Genomic DNA, 12263 nt, shown 5'->3' on the forward strand with positions numbered 1-12263 from the left:
AGGTCCAAGAGCTACATTTAACAAAGCTATCTAAGATGCAAAGGATCAGCCCAGTTTTCTTTCATACCAGTTTCACAAACTTTTGCTACAAATGCAACTTCAGTACATTAAATACCAATTAGCCTTATCAAGATAAACCCAGGATAAAGCTCATTGTGCTTTGTTTTCTAGGTGTTTAGTTCACACAAACGAAGAGCCAACGCGCAGGACTTTTCAAAGTTCACACGTGTGTACAGTTGGTAGACGGTGGTGTATCTATCCGACTTTTATTTTCCTTAGCGTCATTCAGAGGTGACTCGTTACCTATCTGGCATTTGAAGACTTGTTTGTAGGCCTTCCTAAAATTTTCAGAAAGAAATGCGTATATAATGGGGTTCACGGAAGAATTGCTGTACGCCAGGCAGTGCGCAGTTACTCTGAAGAGGAAGGAGGCTTGAGTCAGTGGGAAAACTCCAAATTCAGCCCAGAGATGAATCACGTGATGCGGCAGCCAGGAGATGCCAAAAACCACCACCACCACCAACACAGTCTGTGCTGTCTGAGACACGGAAAGGAAAACACAGATGTCTGATGAGCACTTGAAGAATCAGCTTTAAGCCTGCTTCAACACCATTATTTGGGGAGGAAAAAAGGTATACTGAGAGACAACACACTTTGGAATGTTAATTACTGATTTTACTCCACTACCCATATAGGCTTTATTTTGCATAGTGAAAACTTAGCCTTGAAAACACCACAGTAAAAGGCAAATGTATAACTTTGCTCGAAGGTAAAGAATGATGTTCCTGATTCCCGACACAAAGGCCTAGCCTTTTCTGAGGCGGACATAAGCTTGATGCAAAATAACAATAAGGTAGTTCTTTGGGAAATCTCATCCAGACCTAATGATCTATATTTCAGTATGGTGCACAAGGGTTTCTGACCAAAATTTCAAGAGAGAGATTTATTATACATGAAGGCAGCTGGTGGAAGAGCTTAGAGCAGTCAGATGAACACTGTGCTCAAATGTCTACAAAAGGAGCAGGGGCTTTTTTGAAAGTCTTCCTTTAAACATAACATTTCCACAGGAGGAATCATACAACATTCTGGGATACAACTAAGGGAAAAAAGAGAAAAGTAAGGAGTTTGAAATTTCTGGTGACTGCACATTGTCAAAACCGAATTGGAAATTAAAGCTCACCACGAAACACTGAATTCAGAAAAATGGAACACAAAATATCTTCAGTGCTGCCTCCTGACTCCACTTTCGTTATTTATGAGGGGAAGGGCCATCAAGTCCATTAGATCCAGTATAGACCTTTCGGGTGCTGAAGGTATTCTGCCAGGGCACAGTGGAGTTTGACTGCCAATGTTTCCTTTAGCTTTCACTTACTTCAGGAACAGCAGTTAGTGCTTTGCAGTTGCTCAACTAATTAATATCTACTCCTCTAACAAGTACCTCTTTCAACTAAATCACTCTTCCACTAAAAGCCTAATATTAATTCCAAAGCATATTACATTATGGACCATTGTAATTACTATACTAACACTTTACATCAGAATTTTTCAGATAACTCAGGCTCTTCCTCACAGCCAAAACTAACCCAGTGGCCACAAAGTGATAAATGCTGCAGCACAGAGAATATCTAGACTTTTTACTCATTTATTGAACTTAGTCTACACTTCTTGAATCAGTCAATGCTTGGTAATAACTCAGACTGACCTACTTAATCACAACATGACTTAACTTATGGAAAAAAAAGGTTGATTTCTGTGGCATCAGGCCAAAATCACTTATGACAGATACTGTTGTTGGTTAGTAAACCCTCACAACAGAAACCAAAGGACATTATAACTGTAGTAAATATAATTTGTTTAGTCTCAAGGATTCATCTGCTTTCACATGCCTTAGCCATATGGAGTTTAAGTCAGTTGACACCAACAAACAGCCACGCAAATATTTTCTCTTTCAGGTCTCATCAGGAGAATATATGCTAACAAGGAAGTCTAAATTAAGAGTAGTTAATTCTCTGGTTCCTTCAGTGTGTTAATACGTACCACATCAGCTTGTTCAAAATTCTAAAAAAAAAATTACACCAGGAAAATCACTAGACTATAGATGTACCCGAAAGCAGAGGTTGACCATGTGTCTCTTGTAACTCTTTTACCCAAGGTATTTCACATGTGGAGAATAAGTAATTTTGCATTAGGAAACCTCACAACATCTGGTTTATCCCGTTATTCCTCCTAAGCCTAACTTCAGAGCTTACCTTTCCAAAATCATCACTGTGCCTTGCAACCAAGGTAACACTAAAGAGCAGCTCTTGTTTACCTAATGGGAGCTTGCTTAGGGTTTCTCATTAGCAAATAAAAACCACCTGAAATATACGATGTCAATATCGATGCTTTGTGATCAAAAAGCATGAAAAAAATAGCATTTAGGCACATTCATATTTTTCATTAACTTTTTTCCACACATGTAGCAAATTAATTTCAAGATTCTACTACTGAAATTTTCATAAAGGTTTGAATAAAGCTCGAAATATATAATTAAGCCTGAAATGCATTCTTAACAAAACAGTAGAAGGAAAAGAAGAAAGATACAGGAACCAGAGAGGGACAGCACACCAATGAAAACAGAGTTGCTTTGAAAAACATGAGTCACGCCTTAGGATCAGAAACTTATTTTCTAAGGCTTTTTTTTTTTGCCTTTTGGTTACTGAACCCTGCTACGTCCAAGCAGTCTTGGGCATATCTGTAACGCTTTCCCCTGAAGCTATGAAAGCTAGTTCCTAGCCAGATCTGATTTTTACTTGCAATTTTTAAGAGTTAGTGTTTAGAGGAAATGCACAGATATTTCCAGTTTGAGATTAATTTAGATGAGAGCAGAGACGGCAATGTACAGAACGCCTTTGAAAACTACACCTTTGGCCTTGACGATATTAAATGCAAAAGTATCTATGTTAAGTATTTTATGGAATCAGGGCCATAATGCTTTTAATTCTAGGAATTAAAACCTGTTGACTAGGATATTTTTTTAAAAAATAGAGAATGCATAAATAATGGATTACTTATTCCCTGTTGAGCCCATCTATATCTCATTTACGTTGCAGACAGGCTGCATGCCCATATGGTAATAGTGATGAGACCAAATGAAGAGCTACAGCCTAAGGGGTTTTTCTGACTCCACATTCATAAACTGGGAAGTTAGTCAAATGATTACTGTGGTCAAATCTGCTCAAAAATCAAAACCATATTACATTAACTGACAAATTCAATATAGAAACACATCTTTCAAATACTGTTCTAAATCGAAAGCTTATATTCTGCTTTGAAGACCCTTCACGATTCTACTCGTAACCAGTATATAACTTAACTCTTGAACATATGAGAAAAAAAAGTTTCGTGGAAAATCAATAGAAGAATAAAACTCATTTTAAAGTCTCATCATATAACTTAGGAATTCTTCATAAATCGTTAAAAAATTCAGCTAGTTAAAAAAAAAAAAAGTACAAGTTAGGGAAAAATGCCTGTGAGGCAGGAAAAACATCTAATATTAGAGACAGGTGGTCTCTCCAAGTCTACATTTCAGATGCTCTGAAGTTCAAAATATGGGGATCTCAGGCAATGGCTTGATGCACTGCAATGGAAAACTCAGATCAGAGAAGATTCCAATCCTGCTAAGTTCAGAGAGAGACTGAGTATGTCATCAAATACGTCATTTCAACTCCTCTCCATTACATCTTTGGCAACAAGCAATGTAATACCAAATTAGCTTAGCCATAAAACTAAAATATAAACAAATAGGTATTGGTAATGAAAGCAATCTACCTTTTTCTTGGATGCTTCTGACTTCTTTGACATGTTTCTCAACTTCTTATGCAGATGATTAAGAACCTGAAAAGATTAATTTGCATCTTGTATTTCACCATTTTCTAAAATTCAAACTTGTATATTTTAGAGTATGCTCTCCAGTACTGCATGAGTCGCTTACAAACATCACTGATCCAATTTACACATTTCAAAAGTGCACAGCATAAAATCCAAAGGAATTACATATCTGCATCTGTGTGACTCAAAAAATATGCAGCAGACCACAATTGAATTCTTACATAAAAATTCAGATGTATTACATAACAAAGATATACCACAAATGAACAAGGCAACAAATGGAAACCTATCATGCACCTAGAATTAGCAATCATTCTTCTTCCATAAAAATGTCAATGCTTGTTAATTTAGAGTGACCTTTACTGCATGTAACATAAAAAGTGTATGTTTTGAGTCAGAGCTTTTCTGAGTCACCTGCATAATTTGCTTTCTTCAGATGGATGTTTGGTTAATACAATCAGGATGTTGGTGTTATTTGATCTTCGAAAGAAGCTTAGGCTTTCAAAAGTAATTTATACTAAAATGTATCTCACATGAGGCATGACCTTTATCAACAATTTGATGATACTTGTCATGTACCTTTCACAAGTAATTTTTTTAAATACGTCTCAAAAAGGCTGATAACCCAAGAGTAGGGTCCACATTTTAGCATAATGATTTACACGTAAGATTTTCGATAGTGGATGCATAGAGGTGCATGCTCTACTTTATCTGAAGTTGTTATTAACTGAATCAAATATATTCGTATGTCATGATTTGTAGGCATGAGTGCCAGGGAATATGCTCTTCAGCTGAATGTATTTAACAAGTTGTAAACCATACAGAATTTAAAAAAGAGAGATGCTTAATTAAACTCGAGGGTTTAATTAAAATATGGAAAGAGGAATTTTTTACAGAAAGTGTTGGAATGTAGAGCTCAGTTAGATGATGACGATATGTTAGGTTGCACTTTACATAGCTCTAAGATGAACTGAGAACAATTTAATAGGTAAGATCATCCAACACTAAAAGGCTTTTTTAAAAGGAATATGACACCAAATTTTAGGGCTTATAAGGAGACTTCTTGAGGTGGGGAAAAGGGTATAAATTCAAATTCTCCCATTTCATCTGAGGATGTTTTCTTTGTTTTCTTTGGGATGTACCGCTAACCACTACCAGGACAGGCACCAGAGAAGATGACCTATAGACTTGATCCCACTCTGGCATTTAAATCTTCAAAACATACATAATGAGTTAAAAGAAATAAGACGGTATTTGTGAATAACCATAGCTCATCAGTGGATTCCACTTTTTAAGCATCTACTCTTAGCTACCAGTGAACCACAAACAACAATAAAAATAAAAATTACCTGTAACCACTTAACCCTGGAAGTGCAGTACATTTGCTTTTATCTGTGCACTAACAGGTTTGTGCGTGACAGACTCAGCCCTCCATGCACTCCCCATTCTGAAAAACTAGCCAGGCTGCTACCAAGGCTAACCTGAGCTCAGGAAAGGCAGGAGAAAAATAAACGGGTTTTCTCTGAGAAGGTCCCATTTTTGCTTCAGTCCTTCTTTCTTCTCCAGGATGAAGCAGACCAGAAGGACAGGAGAGAAGAGCCCCCGAGGTCCAGCAGAAGATCAGGGAGATGACCCTCTGGCTCACACACTCTTTACTCACCTGCCGTCACCGTGTAAAAAACAGCCGAATTGCTTAGTTCGTGGGTGAAAAACATAAAAACAAAAGAAAGCACGGGAGAAATACAGTGAAGTTCACTTCCCATCACTGCTGCTTCACCTATCGTACCCCCTTCACATAACTTACAATGATGGGCTGTTTCTACTGGACCTTTGCAAATTCCATCACCTGCCACACTGTACCGGACAGCGATTTTCTCTCACAGCCCCAAACTAAAGTCAGATAAACTCTTCCCAGAAATCAGAACTACAAAATCCTCTTTTAAAGTTACAAACATTTTTTCTTTTTTTCTGAAACTTTTAGTACAAATCTCTGCATTGCATCTCTCTCCAGTCCAAAGGAAGATGCAGTAGACAAAACTGTTAAATTGGGTATTTGGAGGGGGGTGTGGGGGGTGTGAGTGGGGGTGTGGAGTGGAGGGGTTTGTTGGAGATTTAGATGATAACCTTCCCACGAATACTTCTCAACTTCCTCCTTTCAGATGATATAGGTATTTCATAAAATAAGTCTCTGCAGTGAAAACATGCTGGCTCTACATGGTACTGTACCAGATGGCATGCAAACCAGCAGCAAGGAAAACAGGCAGAATTTAATTACCTATCAACAGCAGTTGAACAGCACTGAGAGACCTACACAGAATGCCGTGGAGAGATATTAAGAGCCACATTTATGCACAAACACTACAAGGCAAATCAAAGACACCTCTCCTCACTGCCCTGCTCAAATTATCTCTTCTCGGGGCCAATGAGTAATCAATTGTCCCTCTAACAGCCACTGTCCCTTCACCTGAATGAACAATAATTCTGCATGTGCCTCTCCATTTGTCTCAGACATTTCTCTAAAGAAAGGCTTTCAAAATGTCCACTAATACATTTGCACGTGCATTTTTAACTCATGGAACGAAATACCCACCTTGCTAAAAAAATAGGTCACAACCTGTTCTCATATGGTGTTACATTCGTTAAAAATTCAGCTCTGCGGAAAAACATAACTCTTTACATGAAACTTGTCTAACTCCAGCTTTCATGCACCTGTTGATCAGAGAGCTTATTTGGCTCTCGGGGAAGGAACAGCTTTCCTGTTTTCTGGAGATGAGGGTGGGGTGCTGTGGGAAGAAAGTTAGGCTGTTGTGAAAAAGGCTGTTAGGAGACTTGTAGGACCACAGAAGTATAAGAAGTTCCAGTCTGGTCCAGACTCTACTACCACCAATGGCATTTCGGAGGCCCTGGATTTTGCCTACAAACTATTAATTTCCTTTCTTTTTTCTTCTTTTTTTTTTTTTTCCTTTTTCCCCCTGTTGTTTCAGAGACTACATTCAAGACAGTTTGAGAGCCCAGGCTGAAGGTTTATGACCAAATCAAGTTGAGAAAGGGATTTTTCCAATAAGGGAGAGATCGCTTAAACTACCTGTGCCTATTCATCTAAGTCTACCAAACATTGTAAAAGTTTGAAGTCTAGACTGCCGCAAAGCATATTTCCTCTCTGGCTGTATGTAATCATTCCACTGACTACACCTTCGTTGTCAGCCACTGAAAATCATCCAGTAGGAAAGCCTCCCCAAGGTCATTATCTAATAGGAACGAACTCCTCCTTTAACACAGCCATTACATTCTGAACCATATTTTATAGCATGAACCTGATTTAAATTCGAGTGCCATTGCCTGCAATCCATTTTTGTAAAGTAATGCTGCTACTTCTATTGTCACAACAGATCCTTCACTCCCTTTCATTTAATACTGTGTCACTAGTGTGTCATACCCTTTATTTTTTCTTTTCAGTGTAGTTTAATAAAGTTTTCCCTCGCTGTTCAGCAAAATTTAAGATATAATATCTTAAGCCAGGAACAACAGAAGCCTGTATTTTATGTTGAGGCTCCTACTTTTTCTGGCTTACTTTTAACCAAGTCTGTAAATCATACATGACTTCCATGAATTCAGAATATTCAGAATGATAAATAATAATGGAAACATTCTTAAGGCAAGAAATAATTTTTCAAAAAAAGCTTTGAACATTATACATCTATAAAAGGAAAAGTTTGCTAATGATTTCAAGTGTCCACCCTAAAGGTTTGATTGAAGGAGGCCTGACTTTCAAGGACTGAATCCTCATAACCGGGTACTCAAAAGCAGAGGCGCCCAAACTCAGTCGTCACATTGCAATACCCTGGCAGATGTCGACTGTTAGAAGCTCACTGGGAATCATTTATCACTTTGCCCTTTAAGAGCACATTAGCGAGCAAACGTGGTAGCAGTGTTACAAAACACACACAAAACATCAGCATTAAAAAAATATGGCAAGTAATATGATGAGCAATAAAAAAATAAGAATATAGACTGTCTACAAGTATGCAGCACTGTAACTCAGCTAATAACTATATAACCACTGCTCCTCTGGCTTGAGTAGTAAGCTCCTTTCAAAAGTAGTTCTGTGAGCCAACAAAAGCCGGTTTCCTGTGGATTTGTGTGTTCCCCAAAAGATGTGTCTCCTCCATGAGTAGATGCTACATGAGACCTCTTCCCCCTGTGGCTTGTCTGGTGTTTAACAGCTGAGTGCAAACTGACTCTCCTTAAAGGAGAGAGGATGATGGAGGCTCTTCACCTTCTTCACTGACTCCTGTTTTCACAAAAGTAGGGAAATATCATTCCTTCGGGTATTTCCACTCCTCTGACAAATTTAGTTGAAACGGAACCAACGTTATTTGTGGGAGAGAGGAAACGAGTAGCTGTACACACAGGACACAGAGCACGATCTCCTAAATATCTGCCTTAAGAGCACATCACGTGAGATTTCCCGTTCTGATTTTGTGGGAGATCACTGTTTCCAAATCCCTAACGCTATTTCAGCACTTCTGTACGTTGTACCAGTATTGCTGTCCGCTGGGGAAAACACAAATCTCTTCTAATGTAACTTAAGAGAGAGTGAGAGAAAGAACTCGGTTCCCTATTAGACTGCCTAAAAAATGAGACTTTCAAAACTGAAAGTTCAATTGCAATTTGCTTACAGAAGAAATAGAGCTGCCTTAAAGGAGTCTGGGAAAGGCAATATATTCAAATAGAGAAATGAGTCTCCTTTGTCTTAATCTACTGTATCAGAAGATTGCGTTATTTAGCTGATCCACAGTTCATGAAAACTAATGAAGTCCATCAGAAACAAATGCATTTATTTTTATAATACTTCTGAGGCCATTACACAGCAGTGATCCTCTAACCCTGTGTGCATTCAGAAACCAAAATAGTTGTTGTACTTCATAGCGCTTTAATGACATCAAGAAAAGCTCGCAGTGACCACTTTGCTTGAAACCTGTGAGAGCAGCAATGGCTTTGACAAATCTAAATCTCCAGCTCTGATTTTCATAGAATCATAGAATCGTTATGGTTGGAAGAGACCTCAAAGATCATCATGTCCAACCTTCTACCCAATGCCACCATGCCCACTAAACCCACGAAACCATTTCTTGAAGCGTCACATCTAAACATTTTTTGAACACCTCCGGGGATGGGGACTCCACCACCTCCCTGGGCAGCCCATCCCAACACCTAACGACCCTTTCTGTGAAGAAATGCCTCCTCATTTCTCGCCTGAACTTCCCCTGGCACAGTTTCAGACCATGCCCTCTTGTCCTGTCACTGGTTGCCTGGGAGAAGAGGACAACCCCCACCTGGCTACACCCTCCTTTCAGGCAGTTGTAGAGAGCGATCAGGTCTCCCCTCAGCCTCCTCTTCTCCAGACCAAACACCCCCAGCTCCCTCAGCCGCTCCCCATCAGACTTGTGCTCCAGACCCTTCACCACCTTCGTTGCCCTTCCCTGGACTCGCTCCAGCACCTCAAGGGCTTTCTTGTAGTGAGGGGCCCAGAACTGAACACAGCACTCGAGGTGCGGCCTCACCAGCGCTGAGTACAAAGGGGCGATCAACTACTATCATCCTTAATTTCTCCCTCACCCTGCCCACGTGCCAAAATATTGCAGCTGGAGATTTGCCAGTGGCTCCTAACGAGGGCAGGAATGAGCCTCTACGCTGCAGGGTACAAACACCTCCAATAGCCTTGTACAAGTCACGGCAATTTTCAGCTTCATTGACACTGGTGGGAACACCAGGTACCTCCTAGGTATTTCCTAAAATTCATCCTTTCAGGTTGGATCTTCCAGCCTGCCGCCATGGCAAGCAGGATCATACATACCGACTGAAACACATGACCGAGCAAGGGTGAGATCCTAGCCCGGCAATAATTTAAGCACAAGATTTTAGCTATAACTTCAAGTGGCCTTGATTTTGTGAACTTGTTCCGGGCATGTATTTCACATAGGGTTGCTTTGTTGTTTGGCGGGTTCTTCTGTGTTTTTTGTTTGTTTTTGTTTTTTTTTTTTTTTTAAACTACATATTCCTGCTAATATTAAGAGATCTACTTCTGAGGTGGTGCTTTGTAACAACGTGGTGTGTTGTATTTACTATGCCTATATTTTATTTAAGCATATTTCCTTTTTTTCCCCCCTATACTAAGACTTGAAAGACTTATTTTCCATCTTCTGTTATATAATTAGAATTTGAAGGCTGGTACTTTATGCTGAAACTGAAGATGCTCTGGCTTTGAAAAATATAAGAATTCTTAACAGCTAAAACACTCCCTTTGCTTGTATTCTGTAACATTCTCCCTGAAATATGTAATATTTTCTTAAAACCCTGATGATCTATGGCTACAGCAAGTTTCATCCCTCTCACAGCTCAGTCATATTCCCCACTGTAGATGAAATACCTGTGTATTCACCCAGGGAAAACAGAATTCAGTTTATGTATGAAAATATGTATTTTTTCTCCATTTTCCAGGCCGGACTTGTCTGATTACACACAGGAATTTAGAAATGTTGTCCTTTGAGTTCTGCATAACTTGGTTTTAGCAGAGTCAGATGCCACTCTAGCCTTAATTTGCACATCACAATTAAGCTGACATAATACATATAAAACTGATCAGAACATGAAATTATTTGTTCAAATCAAATAGTTTCATTACCTCTATTGAACTTGCCAGTTAAAGAACTGACTTCTCAACACTTACGCAGTCCATATTTGCAAGAGCAGACCTATCCTCTCGAATCCAAATTACTGCCTAAGGAGCAATCCTGCTACCGCAGGGGGCTGGCACAGGAACAGGAGGAGCTCTGCCTAACTCGGCAGGTAGCAGCCGATGCTCCAGATCCCGTCCAGCAGCAAGCAGTGGACCCTACGCGCTGAAGGCTACAATTAATATTCACCAAAAAAAAAATGTGACAGTTTGCCTGAGCGGAAAAGCCCTTAAATACCCTTATTCAGAGACCTTTACTTACTGCTTTTTTCCTGCCTGGGTGCTCATGCGCTGCTCCCCAGCACCACCTGCCCTTGCTGAAGTCAGAAATAAATCTCCCACCCACTTCAACCGAGGCAAGACAGGGCTCGCAGGGACCAGGTAACACGGTGCACCTTTTGCTCTTAATAACCGGATCAGACCAAACTGGTGGATTTGTGTCATTTTCAAGTGTACTGCATTTTAAAGAACCGCAATGCTTTGTCTGAAGCCTGAACAACTTGTTGCTTTGCTGAACTTTGAGTTAACTCCTCGTACAGCACAGCAAGAAAATAGGAGAGTTGTGCTGACAGAGAAAGCAGCAGAGCACTGGGGCTTCTTAGCACTTCGCAACAAGGAAATCTGGCAGAGGGACCCCAGTAATTGCCAGGTCAACCCCCCCTCCCCACCCCTTACGGTCCCTGTCCTGACCTGGCTGTGTCACACACACACGTGTCCCCCAGTCATCCCTCAGCTACAAAACCTGCCCCTCTCCCTTTGCGCCACAAACTCACCCCTGTCCCGTTGTCTTCCGACGGTGCCACATCCCTCCACATGCCCAGAGATGGCCCCACAGCTCATGGACATCTGCAACCATTGTGTCCCCCCCCCCCCCATCCCTTCTCCTCCTTCACCACTACCTGCTTTGCCCCACCTTGGCATAGCAGAAGGAGATGAGCAGCAGCGGGAGCAGGTATCCGAAGATGAACGTGCAAACCACATAGACCTTCTTGTGGCGTGGGTTGGGCCAGTGTTCCCAGCAGAAGGTCTGGTTGCTGGCCTCGCGGTGGAAGAGGCGCTGGTGGTGAGCCACAGGTGAGGCCATGGCGAAGGAGAGCGCCCAGATGAGCCCCACACCCAGCAGCGCGTTGCGAGAAACGCGCAAGGCCGAAGAGCGAGGGCCACGTAGCGGTCCACGGACATGGCCGAGAGCGTGAAGATGCTCACCAGCATGGAAACGGTGAAGAAGTAGTGGATGAACTTACAGATGAAGGCGCCCAGCACCCAGGTGGGCAGTATGTAGACTGTGGACTGGAAGGGGATGCAGAAGAGCAGGTAGGCTAGGTCGGCAATGCTCAGGTTGAGGATGAAGATGTTGGTGGTGCTGCGGCGTTTGCCTGGCTTACTCCTCGCCAGCACCGTGATCACCAGAGAGTTGCCCAGCACCCCCAGGGTGAAGATCAAGCCAAAGACGATCAAGGTGATGAAGTTCTCGATGCCGATGCCGAAGAGGGGCTTCCCCTCCACCTGGCAGCCCGGAGAGGTTGAACTCCCCGCGGGGCGGCTCTACCCCAGCTCGGGATCGGTTGAGGGGCGCTGCCGCGGACTCCCCCGGCTCCATCCTCCTCCTCCTCCTCCTCCTTGCTCTCTGGCCAAAGTTTCCACGGGCGGGAAAACG

At 41.5% G+C, this 12263-nt stretch overlaps 1 protein-coding gene across 1 annotated transcript; it reads right to left on the reverse strand.

The window, feature by feature from the left end:
• Positions 1-204: 204 nt before the first annotated feature.
• Positions 205-12206, reverse strand: LOC104163449 (galanin receptor type 1-like). The gene is given in 5 exon segments (XM_009702462.1): positions 205-538; positions 3811-3876; positions 11520-11764; positions 11767-12113; positions 12115-12206. Coding segments are annotated over 5 exon segments (1068 nt in total). The 3' UTR covers positions 205-220.
• Positions 12207-12263: the final 57 nt, after the last annotated feature.

Source organism: Cariama cristata, unplaced genomic scaffold, assembly GCF_000690535.1.
Source record: "Cariama cristata isolate BGI_N322 unplaced genomic scaffold, ASM69053v1 scaffold13716, whole genome shotgun sequence".
NCBI classification, from domain to species: Eukaryota; Metazoa; Chordata; class Aves; order Cariamiformes; family Cariamidae; genus Cariama; species Cariama cristata.